This window comes from Peromyscus eremicus, chromosome 11 (assembly GCF_949786415.1).
Source record: "Peromyscus eremicus chromosome 11, PerEre_H2_v1, whole genome shotgun sequence".
Classification (NCBI taxonomy): domain Eukaryota; kingdom Metazoa; phylum Chordata; class Mammalia; order Rodentia; family Cricetidae; genus Peromyscus; species Peromyscus eremicus.
In genome coordinates this window covers 4742300-4766491 of record NC_081427.1, presented here as the reverse complement: position 1 = coordinate 4766491, position 24192 = coordinate 4742300, and the positions used below count along the sequence as shown (strand labels likewise).

At 47.6% G+C, this 24192-nt stretch overlaps 1 protein-coding gene across 1 annotated transcript in view; it reads right to left on the bottom strand.

Annotated features, from left to right (window-relative positions):
* Window positions 1–381: 381 nt before the first annotated feature.
* Window positions 382–24192, bottom strand: part of Srd5a1 (steroid 5 alpha-reductase 1) — a 48537-nt gene continuing 24726 nt past the window's right edge. The window contains exons 3-5 of the mRNA XM_059276754.1: window positions 20824–20925; window positions 9170–9320; window positions 382–870 (exon numbers count right to left, since the gene is read on the bottom strand). Coding sequence (XP_059132737.1) covers window positions 804–870; window positions 9170–9320; window positions 20824–20925 — 320 coding nt within the window. The 3' untranslated portion in view covers window positions 382–803. The remainder of the gene's footprint in view (window positions 871–9169; window positions 9321–20823; window positions 20926–24192) is intronic.

Here is a 24192-nt window from a genome sequence, read left to right as displayed (position 1 = left end):
TTTCCCAGCCGCTGGATGGAGGGGCTCAAGTTCCCTACTAGACAGCAGCTGCAGTGAAGGACAGCAGGCTGTGATCTCCCCCACACCTCCAGACCTCTCTAGCCCGGGCTGAACAGGCAGAACATCCATGGAGGAGGCGGGAGACTCCTGCTGGTCTGGGTGCATTTCTTGCAGGGTTGGTTGTCAGAGGTGGTGGGAATCAGCAGTTTCTTCTTACACTTTTGCCACACAGAACCCCGAGGCACTGCCAGGTTTTGTGGCAATGGAGAGCTGGAGGCAAACACACCTTTATGCCAGAGACCTCACACAACTCTCTGAGTTGAGGGATAGCCCGGTCTACACTGTGAGACCTTGTGTCAAAAACGTACACAGAATGGGTGGTGGCGGTGCAAGCCTTTAATCCCAGCACTCAAGTGCATCTCTGTGAGTTGGAGGCCAGCCTTGTTTACAGAGCAAGTTCCAGAACAGCCAGGGCTACACAGTGAAACCCTGTCTGGAAAAAAGCAAACAAAACAAAAAATAATCTAAACACACAAACAAACAAAACCAAAAACAAAGCCAAAGACAGCTGAGCTGCAATGCCCCAATGCTCCCCATTCTCGACCTGTCGGACAGCATAGCACCTAACAGCACACAGTGGATTAGTTCATGATTGGCTTACTCCTTTACCAGGGGATAAAAACCCTGCCAGCCCTTCTTGAAAACAACGGAGTTGCAGGAGAATTAGGGAAAACGATTTATGTATAAGTGCCTGAGAGGTCACCAGGAAGGAGCTCTTCAAAGACGATGCCACTGGCAGCACACTAAAGCACAAAGGGAATTAGCATTTTTCTCGATTTGGGGTAATCTTCAAACTTCTCATGGTACCACCTAAAATGAGAGAAAAAAAAGGGGGGTTTAAAAACCAATCCATTTTGTCATTTAAGCATCTTCAAAGATGGTATCGAAACTGATTATGCAAGAAATACCTAGGTTTTTTTTTAATATTTAAAAAATTTGTGCGGGTTTTTTTTAACACTTAAAAAACTTGTACACACACACACACACACACACACACACACACATACACGGTAGTCAGAAGACAACTCTCTGGGAACTGGGTTCTCTCTTTCTACCATGTAGGTATGAGGGATTGAACTCAGATCCTCAGGTGTGGTGGCAAACGCCTGAGCCTTGCCTTGTCAGCCCTAAGTTTTTTGTGGTTTGTTATTATTATTATTATTATTATTATTATTATTATTATCACTAAGGACTTTGTCATTTATGAATAATTTCACATATCTGAAGTGCTGTCTCAGAAGTGACCTGGGTAATTCATCTTTCCTTTTGGAAAGGGTGCTGACATGTCCTAAAAATACACTTGGTAACGTCCACAATTCAGCTTTTCACTCGAATCTCCAGTGCACCGACCCAGGCAGCCAGCTGGGAAGGCTGACGGCTCAACAGGCCAGTGAGGAGGGAAACGAAGGGGCCAGTTGTGCCGCATGCCTGTAGCTGCAGGGACTTGAGAGGCTGGGTTGGAGGGTGGCCGGCTTGAGCAACCAACTGTGCATGAGACCTCATCTCCAAAAAATCTTTTTTTTTTCTTTATAGGATTTAGAAATAGTCAGTTGAAAAAAAAAAAAAGGTACAAAAAGCAGATTACTGATGACAAAGGAAAACAATTATTTGCTAGTGTAGCAGAAAGATAAGACAATGGACAGAGAGGGAGGTGGTGGTGTACTGCTGTCTTTGGGTGAGTCTAACTGCCGTCTACTAACACAGAAATGATAACCTGCGGGGCTCTCTGCCACAGTCACTGTCACATGCTGTCTATGCAATGGGAGAGATGGCGAGAAGCTTGCCAGGGCCTCTGCATCCCCTGTGAGACCCAGTGACAGGGGCCTTTCCCACAGGTTGTGAACAGTCCCCAGTGGAAAAAGGGTACCCACTTCACAATGTGACCATGGACGCAAGCCTGCTGGGGGTTCCGACGCTCAGCACAGCTCCTTCCTAAGAGGCCCTGGGGATACCTGTGCAGGACGCCCCACACTGATAAAGAGATTGATTCTCCTGCCTGCCGAAGATGACAGTGGTCTCAGGAGGGCAAGGGCGGAGCAACCAGGAAAGCACCGGTCGGCAGAGATGAGAGTGTGCCCTGGCTGTGTGATCCGGCACACTGCCTGCCCGGGGGCACCGTACAACTCCGGCCACTGTGAAGCTGAAGGCCTCTGACGTAAAGGTGATATTTGTTTAATGGTTTGAAAAACTGTTACACAGGCATGACATATGCTGGTTAAATGATCAGAGAAGACTTTCCGAAGACAATACCGAAACCACAAATCCACCTCCAAAAGTCCTGTTGTAAGATTTATACGTCTGCATATATGTACAGGTAGTTTTAAAAAGTCATTTTTTTCCTTGTTTTCCATCCCTAGAACTGATGTGTCACCTGTATGACCGAGATCAGGCCTGACTCCTACTTCCCAGTGGTCTTATCATTGCTGACTGAGCTCGTGACCCAACACACCTCTGCAGGAAAGCTAATCGCTTACCCCCTCATGCACAGTTTATGCCAATCAGTCTTCAATCTGCTTTCCAGCTATTGTTTGTATGAGTTTCAAACATGCTTCTCTGCAGTAGGTCTTCATGTCCTGAAGGGCTGAGCAACGGGCCAAGACTCCACAGATCATGTTTTTGAGCCTTGGGCTGGAGAGGCAGTGGGAATAGCCAGCATTCCACAAACACATTCTTTCTTGTCTTCCTTTTTCTAAATCACTACTGTAAAAATTCCATCACTATGTCCTGAGGACACATTGGGGTGGGACATGGAACTTAGTAAATAGGTTAAACATTACAATATTTTAATATCTCTCTCAAATTTCAGTAAGTTTCCTCCATGGCTGATCTTCAGGCTCGAGTGTTTTGCATGAACAAGCACATGTCTGTACTCAGTCTGATACTTCGTGGACCATTGTGATCTTTCATGCACTCAGTGCTTTGCTAAGTATGTATGGCTGCTCAGGCTCCTGGAGAAGGCAATCTACCCTTAAATTTCTTTAAGTTTTTACTCCCAAAAGGGTACATTTATTAGCAAGCTGCAGCAGCTAATGGCCTGGGGCTTGCCTGTCAATATGAGCATTTAGAAACTGAAATTTCCACGCTGTTATTACAATTTCACTGACAGGCAAAACTATTTTGATAAACTGCCATGAAGACAAAGCTGGGAACTGACCTTGGAAGTGCTTTCTTCAGAGTGATTTATCTGACGGTTTAGTTGTTGGGCTTACTGGGCTATTTAAAAAATAAATAAGCTAGCCCTGCTATTACGTGCTTGTACTCTTGGCTGCTTGAGAGGCGGATGCAATGCGATGTTTAATTCCAGACCAGCCAAGGTAACATAACAAGATCACAAAAAGGGATAGCGGTCCTCAGCTTGTAAGGCCAGTGATTTCTGAAAACGCCTTCACAGAACGGAATTACTCTTTAGGATTTAGAATCATCCCCCATCGACATCCACTTAAACAACGGATGGCAAAAGTACTTTCAGCTCAGAAATCCCTCTGCATATGATGAAGGCCTGAGACAGGAACTGGCTAAACCAAGAAATGTCTTCAGTTCTCAGGCCAGAAGGGGGCGCTCTGGCTTCTGCGCTCCTCTTAGACGAGGGCCCGGCCTGGAATCAAATGAGTTGCATGGGACAGAAACTCCAGCTGGGATGCTGATTCTCTCCTGGTGGACACACTTGTATGCATCTCCCAACTTTGGCCCATTTTCTAAGTGATTTTAAGCTCCTTATTTTTAAGGGGGAAAATGTCATGGTGGCTTTAGATGCCACTGAGGTTATCAGGGCTCTGTTGGGGCCCATTAAGAAAGGGCTATGCTCCCAGTCAAAGGAGTGGAATCTATGGCTGGCCTTGGGTGGAGCCTTACATTCTGATCCACTCCAATGAGTAGAACAGTTCATACTATTGACTCCTTCATTAAAAGTTCATCCAGCTGGGCCTGTTAGTCACTTGGCCAAGGGACTCTCAGGAAGTTAAAGAGACAGGAGGGATAATGAACCCTTCTTAATGAGACAATCTACTTTTCCCTCGGAGAAACTCCGTCCTCAGTGCGGCTGCTTATGCCACCACTGCGCAGCTCTAAGTGTGCCCACTCTTCACAGTTCAAAAGCGTAACTTCCTTCTTCTTTTCATTACTGGTCGAAGCCTAAGCCTTTTGTCTTGGGCACCTTGCGCGTTCTCGCTCTTTCTCTGATGCTGCCCTCCTTTCCCAGTGCAGCTGCCTGCCTGCTGCCCTGTAAGCTGCCCGCATGGCTGCTGACTCCCACTGCTGGTCTCTCTTCCTCTCCTCCGTATCCTCCCTGCACCCCAAGCAGCGCCAAGACGCACACCTTTCCTACCCCGTTGTTTTCTCTCAAGTCCTAATGAAGCTGTCTTCCAGCCTCCTCCTGATGCCACTTTTAAGTGTCTTATTGATGAGACCGAGAACCCAATGGAGGGACCCTGATTTCCCTGGCAACACAAAGAATGCCTTGGGATTTTCACTAGCAAGGCTTTCATTCGGAAAACTGAATTATTTATTTCCCATTTCTGTATGTTTCATATTCAAATGTTGAGAGGGACTTTCTTGGTCCCTGTTTTGTTAGAGAACAGTGCTCCACAATGGACTTGACCACGTCTTGCTCAGTCTCCCCCGATCCAGTGTTCAAAAGTATGAATGCTCATGTGTCTAATTAGAGACAAGCCACCATTCAGTTTTCCTATCAGACATTGCAGATGTAAAGGATGGCAACATGCCTGGATGGCATGACGGCCATACTAGGCCATGGTCCCTCTGCACAGGAAGCCCGGGGCTGAAAACGAAGGAAGGGCACCAAGAGCAACAGGACTCCGGGAGGCCAGGTCCAGTGCCTACGCAGCTGTGCAGCTTGGCTCCCAGTGTGCCGTAAAACCTGCTCATGCATACTTAGTGTCCAGTGGACATTGTTCCTATGCAGTCTTATTCCAGGTCATCTATCAGAGAACTCTGGGGTCTCCAAAGGTCAAACTCAACTGCCTTTACTTCCTGAAGTCTCAGTCAGTTTAAAATGTGTCAGTCTGATGTGTCACGTAGGTGTTGACAAAGCAGCAGAACTCAGTAGCATGAGATCGTCCCTGACAAGCCTGAACCGTAGTTGTGACAGACACGCTCCCACTGAAGGACTTCACACACCAGCTCCTGGCAGCCCAAGCTGTTGAACCTCTCTATCTCTAACTCCATGTGATGTTCTCCTCTGGGTATGCACCTGCGATAAGCATCCCCATTCTAGTGGCTTTGACATACCAAGTTCCAGTACAACCTCGTCTCATGCATTCACACTTGTGACTGTGCACAGGGACTGGGATCAGAACTTTCTGCCCTCCAGTAGAGTTCAGTCACCATAGTAACCCTGTTTCTCACTAAAGGAGAGTTAGTGGGTCATGGGCAGACCAGGGATGTGAAAGTCAGCTTCCTGAAGTGTGGGCAGTGATCTAGAGAGGACCCACAGAGGAAGCGGGGAGACCCAGTGACCCTATAAAATGCCCAAGCCAGTGTCCATTTAATAGACTTCCAGCCTTAGACTTCTCCCATCCTGAATGTAAATCTCCATGGCATGGTCTTCTGTCTTTCCCAGTTCAATTCTTTATTCATGCCAGGGAATGAATGCAGCAATTCCCCAGACACCTGTCACCCCATATCTTGGGGTCTCCTGTTCAGGATTTCAGAAGACAGTTGTATACCTGACTGAAAACTGAGAAGCATCAGAAGTGACTGCGACCCACTGAGTATTCCAAGGGTGCCCTTTAAGCAAGGGGCTACCCCCACCACGATTAGTGTGGTGGAAACCCAGGTGAGCCCCCACCTCCACTGGGAGTAAGGACAGTACGTATTTGGGCTCCACTGGCACAGAAACCAAGTGACCTGTGGTTAATGAGAGACCAGTGTCATTGCGGTGAATCTTCTGTGAGTGTGTCCGAACACAGAAGCTATGGTCCCACGGAGGTCAAAGCTGAAAGTCATGCTGGTAGCTGACACTGGTAGTGTGGAAGTCTCCCACATGGTACTACTGTTGGTGGCATAAGGCTGCAGGAAGCCTCAGGACTGTAGGTGACCACCAAGGACAGCAGCAGCTGTATAGCAAAGCTGGCCTCAGTCAATGGGATGAACGATGTGTGTTGTGGAGAGCAGAGTCAGTGAGGCAGAGCCGTCTGAGCCCTTTAGAGCCCAGGAGATTGTGAGTGAATCCCAGATACTGGGTAATGAGCTATTTATACTGTTGGGCTTTTGTTTTGCTGTGATCTGTTTGTAACTGTGTCCTGGTTCTTCCCTCTTGGAATTAGGATGACAAGAATTGTTTCTGAGTTGGTAGGTGGATGGGTCCCAAAATGAGGCAGCTAAATCTTGGTTCCCTAGCTCATCTAGTAGGTGAATGGGCTAATGAGTGGGCGTCTCTCTGCCTCCTTCTGAACCTGGCTCTGTCTGGCTTTGTGAACCTAGGTGAAGTGGAGTGGGGCAGCTGCTGAACAGACGGGGCAAATGTGGCTCTTGGCTCAGCTCAAGAGCTGGTTCGGTTTACTAAAGGAGGAAACTGGGGGATGACAGAGCACTGAGCCGTGGGTGAGGTGTGGAAATCCTGTGGATGACTTCTCCTGGGGACAGACTGGACGGGACTAGCTGCTCCCTGCTCACAGACTGGACATCGCCGTTCAGGTGGACAAGGGAACTCAAGCAGTGAAGAGGTGACTCTGACCCAAGATCTCTCCATCTCCTCGCCCCCAGCTCGCTTTAGGCAGGCAAACTGGTTCCAAGAGTTCCTTGCCAAGCTGCTGTGGTCATGGTGTTTCATCACAGCAATAGTCACCCCTACTAGGACCACACGGTATGCAAAAGGTCAAAGTTCACCACACTGACGTCAAACCTCCGCTCAAATCAATGGAGTCCACACTTCATAACAATTACAAGGACTGGCTCAAGAAATCAAAATTTATTGAAGTATTCGGTTTTATCTAAATTGCCCAGGTTTTATCTAATATTACACAGAATATCAAACTGGTATATTGATCTTCTGGGTGTTCAACAACCATGCTGAGACTAGAAGGGGACTATTTCTCCCCTCCAAGGTCAAGTGGGTCCCGGGGGACCATGAGGCATCTCCCAGAACATCGTGAAACTGTGGGGAGTTACCTGGAGACCCCACCCAGTAAGCTCTAACCAGTGCCTGGTCTACAAAGAGGAGGATCTACCCAGAGGAGACATCCCCTCCATGCTTCCGAGTGAAGCCACAGCGAAGGAGGGCCTTTGATTTCGACTCATCTTCATATAGATGGGATAAGCGATAAAAAGAAAAAGGGGGTGGAGGCTCCTCTGAAGCCAAGTCATCCTCGAGAACCAGACCCTTAAGTGGCCTTGATACTAAAAGGTAGAAGAGGCTGGTTCTGGCCACATGTTTGATCCTAAACACCAAGCAGGAAGGGACAGCTTGGGATATGGCTGTGATTGGCATGCTTTCTTTGGAGTTTTAGGGCATCATACGCCCTGGACAACTGGGCTCAATTCAACATTTCAACATCTACTGAAGCCAAGAGAGACAGGTCCACTACTATTTTAACCCAATAATCGAACAGTGGTTAAATTTCTTCTCTCTCTCTGAGGCATCTCTCCCTGCGGTTCTAGCCACTCCTATAGCTACCAACATGCTTGAAAGTAGATCCCGGGGTTCATCACTCTCAAGACCAGTCTTGGATGTGGGGACATTTTGGGTAACTGCTGGCCTACTCTGGGTGATACTAAAGTGGTCTCCAACAGTCTTCTCTTCACTCCATCTGGCCCTTTGCTTCTAGAGATGGTTCTGCAGAAAGAGCCCAAGACACACTGCCTGCCAGAATTTTATCAAAGCCACAAGGACCAGCCACATAAGAGTTCTTCCTCTTTTAGACCCGCACCACGGGTAGACTCTGCCCCTTCTTAGCATGAAGCCGCTACAGCAGTCATTGCCCTGACAGAAGTTGGTGTGGATCTCTGAGATGGGGGAGTGCAGGAGAGTTAGAGGGACGTAAGTAGACTAGGAAAGTGAACACGACTACTTGTCCCCAGAATACACTGTGAGGTGAGAGGAGGAAGGTGTGGGGGCAGGTATCTGAACTATCACTAGGAGGAAGGGAAAGCCCTATAAAACACTCAGCCAGAATCCATTTAACAGGCTTCCAACCTAGGTTTCTTCCATCCCAACAGGACAAAGCTGTTAGTTTTCCTCTCTGCAGCTAGGTCAATGGACCTGGAAATCCCATAGACAACGAGCAGTTCCCCCTTTTTTTGTTTTTGTTTTTTCGAGACAGGGTTTCACCGTGTAGTTTTGGTGCCTGTCCTGGATCTCGCTCTGTAGACCAGGCTGGCCTCAAACTCACAGAGACCCGCCTGTCTCTGCCTCCAGAGTGCTGGGATTAAAGGCGTGCACCCAGCGAGCAGTTCCCTCTTTACCCTGTTTTTTTCCGGCCACTTGATAATACAAGTCTATTTTATAAACCTTCGTCCCGTCCCGGGTACCTGCCCTTGTTTCTTTATACCTCTCGGTCTTTCTCAGCAGCTCTGGGGGTTTTCAGGTTGTGGTGGTTATTTTGAATAAGAATGATTTCGTCCATAGGCTCATATACTTGAATGCTCAGTCACCAGGGAACAGCAGTATTTGAAAGGATTAGGAGGTGTGACCTTGTTAGAGGAAGTGGGGGTGGGCTTTGAGGTTTCAAGAGCCCATGCCAAGTCCAGCCACCCCTCCCCCCTCCACTACGGGTCAGGATGTGGCTCTCTGCTGCTTCTGCCTGCAAGCCACGGTACTCTCAACCAGGATGATCATGGACTAAGCCTCCGGAACTGTAAGCCAGTTCCCAGTTAGATACTTTCTTTCCTAAGTGTTGTGACAGAACAGTGACAAAGGCACAGTCCCTGGCTCCGATCGACTTCTGTCACTCCCTCTTCAGGTGAAGACACCGAGCAGCCAGCACAAGGGAGGACCCCCAAAGCGGCAGGGCCTGCTCCTTCAGCTCTGTCCTTGAAGCAGCGGGATTAGCAGCTCAAATTAATGTTAGCATTATGAAAGTCTAGCCTGGAAATGGTTATGCTGACGTCTGAGAGCAAACTGAGAATGCAAAGATGTGTTTTTAAAACTTACTGGTGATGCTGCCTCGCCCTGGTGAACAACGTGCTGAATGTGAACAGTGCAAACACTGTGGCCTGGAGGGACCAGCTGGCCAGCGCAAAGCCACACCACTCCATGATCTCCCCGAAGTAGTTGGCTGCAGATACGTATTCAAACAAGCCTCCTAGATGGAAAGAGAGAAAGCAGAGAGGTGACTGTTTGCAGAGCACACACTCAATAGTTGGGAAAAGCCCTTCACAGAATTTACAGGAAGGTCAATGAGATGGAATGACAGACCAGGGACAAGGGACTAAAGACAATATAGGCCTTTACTTAGAGGAGAGAAATTTGCAAACCTTTACTTCCTACACAGGATATACACAGGGTGGGGAGGGCGGGGGCAGAGATGAGCTTTCCACGCAACAGCGCTGGAGTCAGGCTCTGAGCCAGACAACCGTATGGAGGGGAATGGTGGTTCCGGGTTTGGGCACTGGGGGAAGGAGTGGGAAGCAGAAAGAAGAAGAATCAGGAAGGTTTGGCAGGGGAGTTGTCAGAGCAGGAGGCAGAGGTCACAAAAGAGACTATAGGAGCTGATCGCAGCCAGCCCGGAGTCTGGTTGAGACAGGTTTTGCTAAGAAGGTCACTCCAGGCCACTGCTGTCCTCTGCCAGCGGGATTTGGAAACAACCCTTTCCTGTAGTAAATGTTAGTAGCTGACTTTGGAAAGCAGCATACATTAGGAGAGACGGCAGTTTTTGGAGGGGGTCAGGTCTGGGAGACTGCCAGGAGGGTTTTGTGGAGGAGAATCAGAGAGGCGGAGGAGGATGAGCAGAGATCCCGGCTGGGGCAGGGAGAGAGAGAGGCCTGAATGAAGGACAGACTTTAGATGACATTCTGGTGTGTTGATGTAAGGCCAGCAAATGTAAGGTCCTTTTGTACATGCAAAATTACCCTCTGGCCAGTGGTAGTCATCAGACACCTCAGCCAGGCTGTGCTATAGTAGGAAGATTTGAGGAAACATGCCAAAACGTATCTCAGAGTTAGAGAACTGTGGGGCGGTGGCTATAAGGAGTGGTGAGAAAGAGTCTTCCCAAGAGAAAAGGAAGATGTGTCCCCCCACTGATGGCTCAGAGGCCACTCCACTGCCCCACTCGGGGAGACCAGCGGTTCTGTCTGGAGAAACTCTCTATGGGGCAGGAGCCCACTTGCAGGACGGTGACAAAAGATGATTTTGGAGAAAGGAAGGACATTCAAATTCAGCCAACGTGAAGTCAGCTGGGGTGGATATGAGGCGCTCAGGGGAAGAGGACCCATCCAGAGCACTCAGGAGGAGCTGAGGGGTTGGAGACGGGAATGGGAGAAGAAGGAGCAGGGGACCCCAGGCGGCAGGTCAGTGAGGACAGACAGGGATGAAAGACTCAGACAGTACAGGCCTTTGTTGCGGGGAGGGGGACCCAGAGAAGGATCTGTAAGAATCCAAGAGCTCACCGTCTACTTACAAATGGGGGTTTGCAATTTTTAAGTTTCAAACCGGGTACAAATGGCTGAGGTGCCTATTTAACTTATCAAAGTGGACTTGGCCCCCAGGTTCTCCCAGCATCCCTCAGCCTCTACCTGTTACAGGTCCTTCTGGATTGTATACCCCACTCCCTACCCTGAACTCTCTAAGCGCAGGGGCTGGGCTGTCCTTCCCTATATAATCCAGCCATTTTGGTTACCTGTCCTTCTGGTACCTCCTGACCACCAGGCTGCTGTACATGGCACCCCTGCACTCCCCCTCTCCCTTCCCCTTCTCCCTCCCCACATGGCCCAGCTCAGCCTGGTCCTGCCCACTCTGGACTCTCCCGGGTGTCCCCGCCTCTGACTACGCTCTCCCACATATCTGTAATACAGTTTCTCCTCCACCAGACCGAGGAGCAGCTGTGTCCTTTCCTTCCTGTTCACCTCTTTCCTTCCTTCAGTCACATAGGGCAAAAGTGGAGGGCAGGGAAGAAAGTTGGAAGTTTCCCTTTTGGGCCTGCGGTTGGCCACTTCTAGGTGTAACCGGGGAGTAGTGAGTCAGAGAAGAGTGATCAAAAACCAGCTCTCCTGGTTGGCCATTACTGGGGCAGGCCGCAAGATCTAAAGACACAAGTTAATTTACTTCTAGAAGCCAAATTACTGTAGTTACTGGAACCATTGCAACTCAACCAAAATGGAGAGGTTTATGAAATTAAGAGGCTCTGGTTAACAGTTGGGACAGCCTCCTCGCTCCAAGTCTCCTCCAATCACAACCACAGAAGGGGCAGGACCCCTGTACCCACCACGCTCTGCTTCTCTGCAGACAAGCATGCAGTTATAGGGAAGACAAAAGCCGCCATGTGAGTGCAGAGTAATAGCTAATCAGGAGCTGGCTTAGCATGGGGTGTGTGTGTGTGTGTGTGTGTGTGTGTGTGTGTGTGTGTGTGTGCCTGAGAGTCTGTAACTGTGATAAGTGGGATGAGAGTCTGCGGTGGGTGGAACTTGTTTTAAAAGGTGATCACGATACCAATGCCAGAAAACAGCTCTGGTCGGGCAACCAAAGTGCACGAGGCCCCTGGGGGAGCTGAGGTGGCATACTTCTCAGAAAAGAAGGAACAGTAGTAAGAGAATTCAGGTCAGACGCCTCAGGCTCAGGAGAGGAGCACACATGGGATTACCCATCAGGATGAGTATTAGGAGAGAATGCCTAGTGACCTGGGGAGACAGAGGAGGGGAACCATAACCATGACTGGTCTCTAAAGTGGGAGACCATTAGAGAAACCGCTGCCATGCACAGCATAATAGAGGCCTGAAGGAAAACCCTTTGACTTCCACAGGCTTGCAGGCCTGGAGAGGAGGTTCCACATCATATGGTGTAGCCAAGCCTGGCCTATGTACCTAGAAGCAAGGTACTGGGTAGGACTATACACTTATCTTGTAGCTACAAGGACAGCCCAGCAGGGCTTCTTGACTCTTTGTCCAAGGTGTAGGGAGCTGAGGAAGCCCTGAGAGTGTGAAGTCCTGAATGAATGTGTGTGTTGACATGGGCGTGGTCAAGTCAAGGAATGGGGTCCTATGGGAGTGCAAAGCCTTCCTCTGGTCCATGCATGGTCACTGACAGTGTGTTCAGAAAATAGTTGCCATAGCTTTCTCCCCACAGATATTCATGGCCTAAAAACTGCTCCCTTAGAGAGACCTCCCATCAAGACGAGCTAACCCTCCCTCCTCGATCCATTCACACGCCATACTCCCCAGCTCCTCATCAGCCCTATGCTCTCAATAACCTCGGCTCTCAGTTCAACTGTATACAATAAACACAATGAGCATCCAGAGGGCTGCAGTTTTACCATGAGAGAGCCCAGTCCCCTGGAGCTGTGTAAGGACACAGCACTGAGGGAGAGGGAGGGAGAAAGAGAAGAGGGTAAGTGATCCAACATATGCTTAAAAGTCAGTTCCAAATTCTAGGGTTTTTAGTGTAGGGTGTGTGTGCGCGCGTGCGTGCGTGTCGTGTGTGTGTGTGTGTGTGTGTGTGTGTGTGTGTGTGTGTGTGTGTGTGTACATATGCACGTTGCTCAGGTTCTGTGCTTCTAAGAATTCCTGTCTTCATGCATGTGTAGCCAGAGTCCAGGGGTTGTGAAGCATAATTTGCCACTTCAGACACTTCCTTGGGATGACACTGTCTCATTCACCCACTTAGGAAAAGAAGCCAGACATGGTTGCACATGACTGTTATCTCAGCACATGATACATGAGATCCTGTCTTGAAAAAGAGAGTCTTAGGAAATGACGAGGGACTCAGGGTATAGGTAGTGTCTAGGGGAGAGGCTGGAGCCTCGGGGTTGGGACCAGCGTGCAAGGAAGGGCCAGAGTTTGGGAGTGTGCTTGCTAAGTGCTGCCAAGCTTGATGATGATCTGAGTTCTACCCCAGAACCCACAGGATGGCAGTGGAGAACTGACTCCCATGAGTTGTCCTCTGAGCTCCACACATGTGGTGTAGCATGTGTGTGCCCCTCACACACGTATACATACCCACACAATGATAGTAATAATTAATAATAATGAAAAATGAGAAAAAAAATCCCTGAATCTTCAAAGTGGGCACCTGTGCAGCCTCCCTTCAGATGCCACACTACTCCAACCGGGGTGGAGGCCGCAACAGGACACTAAGGGGCCTTTCTTTTAAGTGTCCAGTGTAGAGAGTTCATTATCTGGTAGAAGCAGATAGGTGTGAGGGCAGGGGCTGGTGAGCACACGGATAGCTAAGAATCCCAGACACCCCTCTGTTGTCCCTTTAAATCAGGCAGCATAAGGACATGTGCATGTCAAGTGTGTGTAAAATGTCACAAATGAATGCATTGCCCAATGCATTAGTACATGCTAATTTTATAAAGCAGGTCAGATGGCACAGTCACTTGCCCTGTAAGCACAGGACTTGGCTTCAATCCCCACCACCCACATGCAAAGCCAGGCATGGGAGCACACGCTTGTAATCTCAGTTTGGGAGAGATGGAGACGGGAGGACCCCTGGGATCTGCTAACCAGCCAATCAAGCGTGTATGTGTTTTTAAAAATATTTAACTGAACGACAACAAAAAGCAGTGGGTTGTCACTGTCACCTACAGCCCACAGCACTTGCCCTTTATCCCGACCTGGGTTGTATGGCCTGGGCGCCTTCTCTGCATCTACATGTGTGGACAAGCTGGGATCGCACCTCTACATCTGTGCCTGACTCTGCACTGACCCGCCAAGTAAACTCATTTGGCCTTGGCCAGTGACACCAGAGTAACTCTCAGCTCTGGTAAATGACTCTGCAGGGTGTGACTCAAATCTTTAAGCACAGACACCACCAGGCATGAGAAAATGTGGTCATGTCAAGCGTCACGTTGGAAAAGCCTCTTGAAACTCAGAGCCTGCAGGAAGTTGGTTGGTTTAAGACTCAGAGCTATCACAGCACCTTGGTGGCCACATCCACTGTGCGCTGCCCCCCTCCCCCCCAAATCACTGAGCGGTTCTATGCAAGGAATGCTAGGGTAAAGCCCCAAGCACAGGATTCTCCAGGTGCAGCCGATGGCTTTCTGTCAGCTTCCCCAGGTGTGTGGTGAGCACTTCTGAAAGGCAGGCTTGAGGCTTGGGCTTCTCCGCTAAGGCTTTATCATCTTTGTTTTCAGGGTGTGTTCTGTGTCCTCCAACAGGCCCCCCAGGTCCCCTGACCCCCACTTTGCTTTGTGCAGCTATCAGGAAACCAAGTCTCTTAGGCTCCATTTGGTCCTCTCTTTTCAGTTCCATCCCTCATGCCCTCCTGTGGGAGCTGCTGGCTGTTTTGCTGTCCTCGGTGCGCACCTTAACTTCAAGGGTTAGAAATGATGAGCTGTCGAGACGTCCTGCCTAGCCTCAAGGCTTCCGCCCTGCCTTTTCTGCGCTGCTGGTATCTGCTGTTGTCTGGGAGACACCAGCCTTTGCTTCTCTGCTTAGCTTGTTCTAAGACCAGCGTGGAGTGCTGTGGGATATCTGCACACTATGTGGAGATGTATTTGCTGTGACTGGTGTAGTACAGTAAAAAGCTGAATGGCCAGTATTGCTAGGTAGGGAGCATAGGTGGGATTTCTGGAGAGAGAAAGGAAGAAGAGGAGAATCTAGGCTCACGGGAGATGCCAGGAGACACAGAGAGGCAAGAGGCGGTACGAGATGGAAGAGAGGTAATGGCACGTGATAGAACGCAGATTAATATAAATGGGTTAATTTAAGTTGTAAGAGCTAGTGAGGAACAAGCCTAAGCTGTAGGCTGAGCGTTCATAATTAATAAGAAGTCTCTGTGTCATTATTTGGGAGCTGGCTGGCGGGACAGAAAAGACTTGTTACATACGGTGTCCAACATGGAAGCTTGATTATCCAAACATAGGGCCTGAGAATGCTAAGCAAAGTTCTGGACAAAGAGCTGGATGTGGATTCCTAGCTCTGCAGTCCTCCGGTGGACCGGTGCTTGGTGGCATACAGAGACATGGCTCCTGGCCACTTCCTGCAGGCTGCGGCCGGCCACCAATGTCTTGCACCAGGGCCACGCACCAGCACCATGTGTTAAGCCAGGGAGACACGCAGAGGCTGGCATAGCTGTTGAAGGTTTGTCTCGAGGTCAGGGAATGCTGCAGATGTGCAAAAGTCAGGTCCAGACCGAGAAAACCTCTGAACAGGTAGAGTATGCTTAAAAATGTGCTTAGATGCTAAAAAAAAAAAAGAAAGGAAAATAGGTATAGTCAAAAAAATGATTTAAAAATAATAAAGTCTTTAAAAAGAGAGTAAAGTAATATAAAAAAAAATAAGCCACATAAGGATGAAAAATATTATAACACAGGGTGTTTGGACCTTACATGGTACTTCGTTAATTTTGAATCTTTGAATGCTAATGAACAGAGAACTACAGTTTCTGAGAGACACTGGATTGTAGGAGAGACTTCTGAGTTAAACCAGCCTAGATACTTTAGGGATGTCTTGGCTTCAAAATGGAAGTTGGATAATATGTTGTGTTCGGGGAGAGGTTGTGCTTTTGTTTCCACAGGAGACAAAAAAAACTATAGATTCCTTATAAGTTAATCAAGGTCAGATTTGATGGGTGGTGGGGGGAGACCTTCTGAGGTTATTGGTTAGAGACATGAGGGAAAAAAACAGGAAACACCACAGGACAGGTGAAGTAAATGCTGATCCCTTGACATGGGAACAGCTCTAAGACTGGATGAGACATGGTAAATCTTGTTGGCTACAGATAGATAGGTCTTTAAACAGAGACCTGCAGAATATGTCATTTAAAATATTTTAATAACATAAGGCTTTTCATGACAGCGAGACACATCTGCTCCTCACAGCACCAATTTACCTCAAAAGAGGATGATGGGCACTGAAGAACCTCAATATGGAGTTTGTTTTTATTGTGGGAAAGTTAGCCACTGGGCAAAGAAACTGCTCTTGCCTCAACTGCTGACAGTGTGCTGTCCAAACTGGACAAACAGGACAGAAAAGAAGGTGACTGACAAACTTTGCCAAGACAAGGTAGGACAGTCCTTCAAAATTCATGCTTCACAGAAAAGTCTGTCAGATATTCTGGGCCTGTAGGCCAATGATGGATGGCTCCAATGTTGAAGAGGAACTTTGGGTAATTGTCCAGGCAGCCAGCTGTTTCTATCATTTCTATAGTTTTGGAAGTTGCTCGCTCTGCACTTCCTATTTACTCAGGTAATATTATATCCGTCTCAGGTCTCTGATGGAGTTAAAGATAATATAGTTATAGTTACAGTTTTCCTTGTTACCAAATTCAGAAAAGAAAATTTTATAAGAGGTATAAAGTATATAAGGTTGAGAGACATAGAAGCTTAAATTGTTCATCTAAAAAAATGTTTTGAGATCTAGAATGAGAGTTTTGGGTTGGTAATACAAGTTAGGATAGAAAGTGAATTAGGTTTAAAACTTTGGACTCACTAAGATAGAACAGATAGTACAGTACTTTCTCTGAATTTGCCAAATACAAATGGACTGGACATTATGAATGTAATTCTTACCTGATAACTGTTCTTATTGTATATAGTTTTACTATGTTAGAGTTAAAACACTTCTTTTTTATTTAGACAAAAAGGGGGAAATGTGGGATATTTGTACACTGTGTAAAGATATATTTGCTGTGATTGGTGTAATAAAAAGCTGAATAGCCAGTAGCTAGGCAGGAGGTATAGGTGAGATTTCCAGGGAGAGAAAGGAAGAGGAGGAGAATCTAGGCACACAGGAGATGCCAAGAGACATGGAGAGGAAACAGGAGGTACAAGACAGAAGAGAGGTAACACCACATGATAGAACGCAGATTTATATAAATGGGTTGATTTAATTGAGCTAGTTAGGAAGAAGCCTAAGCTACAGGCTGAGCTTTCATAATTACTAACAAATCTCTGTGTCGTTATTTGGGAGCTGGCCAGCCCGACAGAGAAAGACTTTGTACAGTGGGGACACACTGCTTCAGACAAGGAGCCGGTCCCTCCTCACAGCAGGATGAGGGCTGCTCCGGCTGGAGCGGGTAGGGAACCAGGGTTGGAGCTAGCAGAGCTCTGCTGGCATCCAGTCAATGGGCACTGATGCTGCAGCTGTTTCATTTCTCCCCATAGACAAACCACGCTGCAGGGATTTCAGCTGCAATTCCCTTCACCCAGTGAGAGGCATTCCTGTTCAGACAGGTTCCGCAGCCATTTTCCCCTGCAGCGTGTTGGCAGAGGTGTCCTGACTTTCTCTTTCTTGTTCTTCAGGTTTTCACATGTTGGGTTAGGACATAAATATGCAACTGGCATCAAGAAATGAAAGAAGCTGGCTGTGGTAGCACAAGACTTTGTACCAGCCCTTGGGCAGCAGAGAACAGAGCTCGAGGCCAGCCCGGTCTACATAGCGAGTTCCAGGCCGGGAATGGATACACAGTGAGAACCTGGAATGAAGAAGAAGAAAAAGGAAAAAGGACAGACGTTTTGCTGGCATCTCTGCTGCCGTGAGCTGGACAAGCTGCTGTATACGATGCCCCTCTGGGCTTCTGTGTGACCACTCTGGCTGGGCGGGACCCTCCTCTGGGACCCGCCCTCTATGGATATTATGAGAGTCAGTGACTATGAACTGTCCCCATGGATTCATGTATTTGGACATTTGGTCCCCAGTTCCTGGCACTGTTTTGAGAGTTTGTAGAACATTTAGGGAGTGTGGCCTCCATGGAGAAAGTAGGCTGTTGAGGTGGGAGGGCCTTTAGGGTATTTCTACTCTAGCTTCCTGATCTCCCCCAAGTGGCGTTCTAGCCATGAAATTCTGCTCTGCTTTCCGGTAACCTCTCAATTGCAAGACAAAACAAATCCACCCCCTTCTGGTCAGAGTGCTGTGTCTTAGACGTGGTGTTTCTTGAACCTGTCACTTCCATGGTTTGGGCATTTCATGTATCCTTCCTTTCTGCACCCTGGGTCTGTCTGATGCTCCGTCCCCCACATCTAGAATCAGGTGTCTATCATGCAGATGTGGGTAGGAGGCATGAGGCAGGGGAAGGACCCCTGGACTCTCCAGGACATGGCTCCTGCAGAGAGTCACAGTGTAGTGCTCACCAGCACTGGACCTCAGCGGCATCTCCTCCATCCCTCAGAACTTGTCCTCCACTACATCTGTACCGTGTTGCTGTTTCCTTCAAATTGAAACATTTGCTCACATGAAACTGAGAAATTATTCCACACGTACCAGGCCTAGGAAGTCTGTGGTGATATTTTATCTGTATATTAGTAATTAAAGTTTGCCTGGAGATCAGAGGAAATAGCAAGCCATTAACACAAAAGTCAGGCAGTGATAGCACATACCCTTAATCAGATCACTTGGCAGGCAGGGTCTCTGTGTGTTTAAGGTCACACTATGGAACAGAGCCAAGCATGGTGACACATGCCTTTAATCCCAGTACCAACCATAGAGACCTGGAGGTCTGTACAGACAGGCAGTGACAAGGAAGTGAGGTAGTTGGGCTAAGAGCCAATGAGAGGGTAGAACAGCAAGGCAGTAGAAGCCTGGGTAGACAGGAAGTCATGGCATTTTGGAAGTTGCAGAGCTGGTGAGGTAAGGTGGTTGGTGGCTCTCACTATTTCTCTGATCTCTATGTCTTTCACCCCTATATTTGGCTCCGTGTTCTTTATTTAATAAGACCGCTTAGAAATTGGGCTACGGAAGTCAGCACTTACGGGGCTCAGGAACCTCCTGGAAGCAACAGGGCTCACAAGGCGCCCCTCAAACTGCAAAGGCAGTCATAGCAGGGCAGGACCCATCAAGCTGCCAGTGAGCAAGTCAGACAGGGGAACTCCAGCAACGCAGCTGTTGTGAGTCACCACCCAGGCTGGGGTGGCCTTGGGTGACACAGCCGCCTCTGAGTCATCCATGCTCCTGTAAGCCATGCCAATCAACTCCCTGGCTCATTTAACCAGACTGGGGTAGAGCCAATCAACTCCCTGGTTCATTTAACCAGATTGGGGTAGAGCCAATCAACTCCCTGGTTTATTTAACCAGACTGGGGTAGAGCCAATCAACTCCCTGGTTCATTTAACCAGACTGGGGTAGAGCCAATCAACTCCCTGGTTTATTTAACCAAACTGAGGTAGAGCCAATCAACTCCCTGGTTCATTTAACCAGACTGGGGTAGAGCCAATCAACTCCCTGGTTCATTTAACCAGACTGGGGTAGAAACCTTTCTTTGGTCCATTATCAGTGCCCTGCCCTGTCTTGGGGAACAGACAGTTGTTCACATCTCCTCAGGAAAAGTCACAACAGCCTATCACTGGACTGTAACTTCGGGAGCGTGGCTCTGTAGCTTCCTGGCTCTAGGGAGTTGGAGTAATTTGAAATTTGGTGTGGTTTTCTTTTTTGCTTTCTCTCTCTCTCTCTCTCTCTCTCTCTCTCTCTCTCTCTCTCTCTCTCTCTCTCTCTCTCTGTGCATCTTATTTTTGTTGTTAATCAACCTCATGTGCTTTCTTCATCGAAGTTTTAGGTTCACCTACGGTGCTGTTTTGTTTTTAGACGCTCTGCTGGTTTCTACTGTCTGCGTGCGCAGTAACTGACTTCTTCGCCTATCAGTGCTGTCTTTACTTTCAGATCTGCTCCGATCCAGTCCTCCAGTCCTCGGGACTCTGCAGCACAGTGTTCCAGTTCCTCGAGAGACCCACCGCTTTCACACAGCTCTTCCTCTGGCCATGGTCTTCCTCTGGCCATGGTGCTGCACTGAGGGCTTCGTGGTTATGGTTGAAGGCAGGTGCCTCTGGGGCTTTGCTGCAGGTCAGTGGCTGCACCATAACAAGACCACACGGAACATAACCCACAGCTTCAGGTTTTTCAGACTGACCAAGGGCCATGAATTTGGGTGAGCCTGAGGGGTACCAGTCACACACTGTCACACAGTACCCTTTGAACTCCAGCACACATTCACACAGTCTCCCGAAGATGGCTTTTCCTGGAAGCTCATGTCTTAGTCAGGATTTCTATGGCTGTGAGAGACACCATGACCACAGCAGCTCTTATAAGAAAATCATTTAATTAAGGGAGCTTGCTTACAGTTTCAGAGGTTCAGTCCATTATCATCATGTTGGAGAGCAGGCAGATGTGGTGCTTATAGACATGTAGGCCACAGGAAGTTGACTGTCATACTGAGTGGTATCCTGAGCATAGGAAACCTCAAAGCCCACCCTCACAGTGACTCACTTCCTCCAACAAGGCCATACCCACTCCAAAAAAACTACATCTCCTAATAGTGCCATTCCCTATGAGATTATGGGGGCCAATTACATCCAAACTGCCACAGTACACTAATGTATTTTTAAAAGTTTTTCTTAAAAACCCCATACAATATTTTATATAGTTGTCAAGAGGAAGATTCCATGTAAGAAGCCATTCCATCACAGTGCTGAACGTTAAGTACTGGAGCTGTGGTCTGAGAGTCCTCCTCATCCTGCCTCCAAGCACCAACACCCTCTATTGCTTAACCATCTCTCCCCAGAAGCCAGACGTGGTCCTCTGTAAGAGGACAGTCCTAACTGTGGCTCATACTGAAAACTTTCAGTCACTAAATAATGTGCTGTGAGTTCGCAGAGCTGAGCCCTGAGGGTAGGTTGGCCACATGCAAAGCGACTTTGCAGGAAAGTCCTTCTCAGTACATACCCCTGGGTATTTTGTATCCAGTTTCCCCTGGTTTTCTCAGATTCCTCAGGATGTGGTCTGAATGGACATTTATCACCATGCCAGTTAACCACAAGGCAAAACCTAAGGAATAAACAAGATTATTATGGTTAATGACTGGCAGGAGTTAAGAAAGCCATGCTCAACTGAACAGCACACCACAATCCTTGTGTCGGTATGAGCATGAGTATGAGCCATGGCTGGCAACACCACCACAAACACCAGTGCTAGCCACAGCAATAGGCTGCTTCCTTAACCACGTTTATAGACATCTACTCTACCTAAACACTTGTAGTCTCAACCTGTGTTTTTATCATGACAGGAACAGAAAACAGGACCTATGACCCGGACACCGGGGAACTAGTGTTCAGGTATGTTTACCTCCCCTTTCCTTAAGAAAATGATATAAGGCCGGACGGTGGTGGCGCACACCTTTAATCCCAGCATTTGGGAGGCAGAGGCAGGCGGACCTCTGTGAGTTCGAGGCCAGCCTGGTCTACAGAGCGAGATATAGGAAAGGTGCAAAGCTACACAGAGAAACCCTGTCTCAAAAAACCAAAAAAAAAAAAAAAAAAAAGAAAGAAAAAGAAAGAAAATTATATAATACTTACAGTATTAATAAGGAGAGGCAAATATTTACTGGCTACACACCCTACCCTGCGGCATAGATCTAGGATCCAGCTCTGTAGTGCACGTCCCTGACTTTCAGCCCATCAACCTGCTCCCAGCTCCCCTGGCAGTTCTCCTCTGCCACTTGGCCACTTCTCCCCTCCCCTTCCATCCCCAGGAGCTAGAAACTCCATTGCTTTGCTGGCACCCCAGCACCTAGGAGGTTCCTTTCCCGGGGATGGTTCTTCAAATCCTCAGGAGTTTTCTTGTTTTTATGAAGCAGAGTGTGAGATTTTATTAAAAATGTGTTCATATCTGCTTCAGCACAGAGGTTAGGAGAGAGGTTCTCAGATGTAGTTGTCATGGAAAGCATTGGCCTCACATCAGTTATTTTCAATCAGAAAAGGCAAAATGCCAAAACTCTGCTTTAAAAAAAAAAATGACTCTGATACAAAAAGGGAAAGTCTGATTTTCCTGAGATACTAAAAATGTGAAGGCCAAATAGTGTTGTAACTGTTATCAGTGCAGGTGCACTCGGGAAAGCATCGAACCTTTGACCCGTTGCCAGGCCATGGGATGGCCGCATAGTAAACAGACCCTTTGGAGCAGGCTCCTGGGTTTTTCTTCATCCTGACTCTGCCACCGGGAATATCATTTTCCCCCTAAACATATCGAATGCCATGACAAGGTTTACTGTATCCTGGCGACTATAATGGACTCAGTAGGTCTTTTAACTTTTGGTCTTTAGACGTTTACATGATTTACTTGTCTTAGCTTTTAAATAAAGTTACAAAGAAAATCAGATCGTCAGGATCCCGTACTTATTTACCCCGTTCCCTTCTGAGAGACTAGCTTTCCTCTAGGCTGAGACTTGAAGAAAACTACCATTTCTGTGCATCCAAAATACATACTGAATTTAATCTGTGGGACTTAAGCATATAAAGCCTTTAAAAATGTATCTGTGATGGTTAAAAATGGATTATCAACTTGACAGGGTCCAGAAGCACCCAGGAGACAGACTCTGGTCACGTCTACATGGGTAAACTGGAGTGAGATGATCCACTCTGAATGTGGGCAGCACCATCCCATGGCATGAAGTCCTGGAGTCCATAAAAAGAGAGAGCCTCCCTGAAGCAAGACGGCACAAAGTGTCCTACCATAGGCACTAGGCTCCAAAAAGCCGGCTTGTGCACTAGGGATGGTCCCGATCCTACTGCCTGGGGGCCCCCTAAACAGTTCAAGCTGAACAACTGTCTCGCTCATCCAGAGGGCCTGATCCAGTACCATGAGGGCTCTTCAGCTATTGGTTCACAGTTCATGTATTTCCACTAGTTTGGCTAGTCATCTCTGTACTTTTCCCATCACGGTTTCTATGTCCCTTGCTCATAGAATCCCTCCTCTCCCTCATCCATTGGACTCCTGGAGCTAGTGGACCTGTCTCAACTGAATGTACCAGGCTCTGCTGACTCCCTATGGGAGACATTGCCATGGAGGAGGTGGGAATGGGGGTACGCTGGGGGGAAAAGCTGGGAGTGGGAGGAGGGAGGACAGGGGAATCTATGGTTGGTATATAAAATGAATTGAAAATCTCTTAATAATAATAAAAAGTAGCTGTTAAAAAAGGAAAAAGCAGTAGAATAAACAAACACACTCACCTCTCTCTGCCTCCTGACTGCTGACACAACATGACCAATGACCTCATGACCCAACCACCACGATGTCTTCCCTCACGCAACTGACTGTCCTCTCCAATCATGATCTTTGTTACAGCAATGAGAAAAATAAGCAGCTGAAACGGGAACCAGAGTATTCCTGTCGCTGGGACAAACCTGTCAGTGTGACCACCAGGTTCCTCTGAGGAGGAACTGGTTTATAGCAGGAGTGTGGAGCAGTTGGAACTTCATGTGAAGAACATCGTAGAATGATGTAAGCAGGGCTTACAGTCAATTTACAGGCTTAGATATGGAGGCAGTAGACTATCTTAATTCTAAACAGCCCCCTAAAAAATGCATAGAAAGATTAAGGAGCGTTGCTGTCCTGTGTCCTCTGAAGCAGCAGCCCTCCTACTACAAACAGCTTTTTTTTTTTTTTTTTTTTTTTTTTTTTTTTTTGCTATGACTCACTGGAATCTAAGGACTAACTTGAGCCATAAAACTTCAAAACTGCCCTGCACCTAACTAGGGGCTCATCCAGCAGCCTTCATTTAAATAACAGTGCAAGCCTCACAGCCCCACCAGAGCAGGTATCAAAACGAATAGCAACTCCCATGTCTCCTATCGCTGTATTTAAAAAGTGTCTTTTTCGCTCTCTTTCTAGGTTCACTATTCCTATGAAAGTTCTTAGTTACTTATAAAAAATCTTGGTCCAAGTCTAAGAACTGCTAATATCAGATTGTCAAAAGGGATGCCTTCCACAATTTGAACTCCTACGGATTCTGAGACTTCCGGAGCCATCTGGAAGCTGGAATCCTAAACATCTGCCTTCTTCTTCTCTCTGAACCTAACTGTCTGCATCTCAGTTCACTTCAGCCTATCTTCCCCCCACACCTTGCCATTCCCAGCAGCCATCTGGTTTGATACAGAAAGGACAAACCGGCTGCGGCTGATACAAAAACAACAACAACAACAAAAATCCTCCTCCATTTTATTTATTTTATTTTTTTACTGTGCTTATCTTAATTCATGATACACCATAAAGGATTTATTAAATTGTTACTCTCCTTATATACTATATTTTTGAATA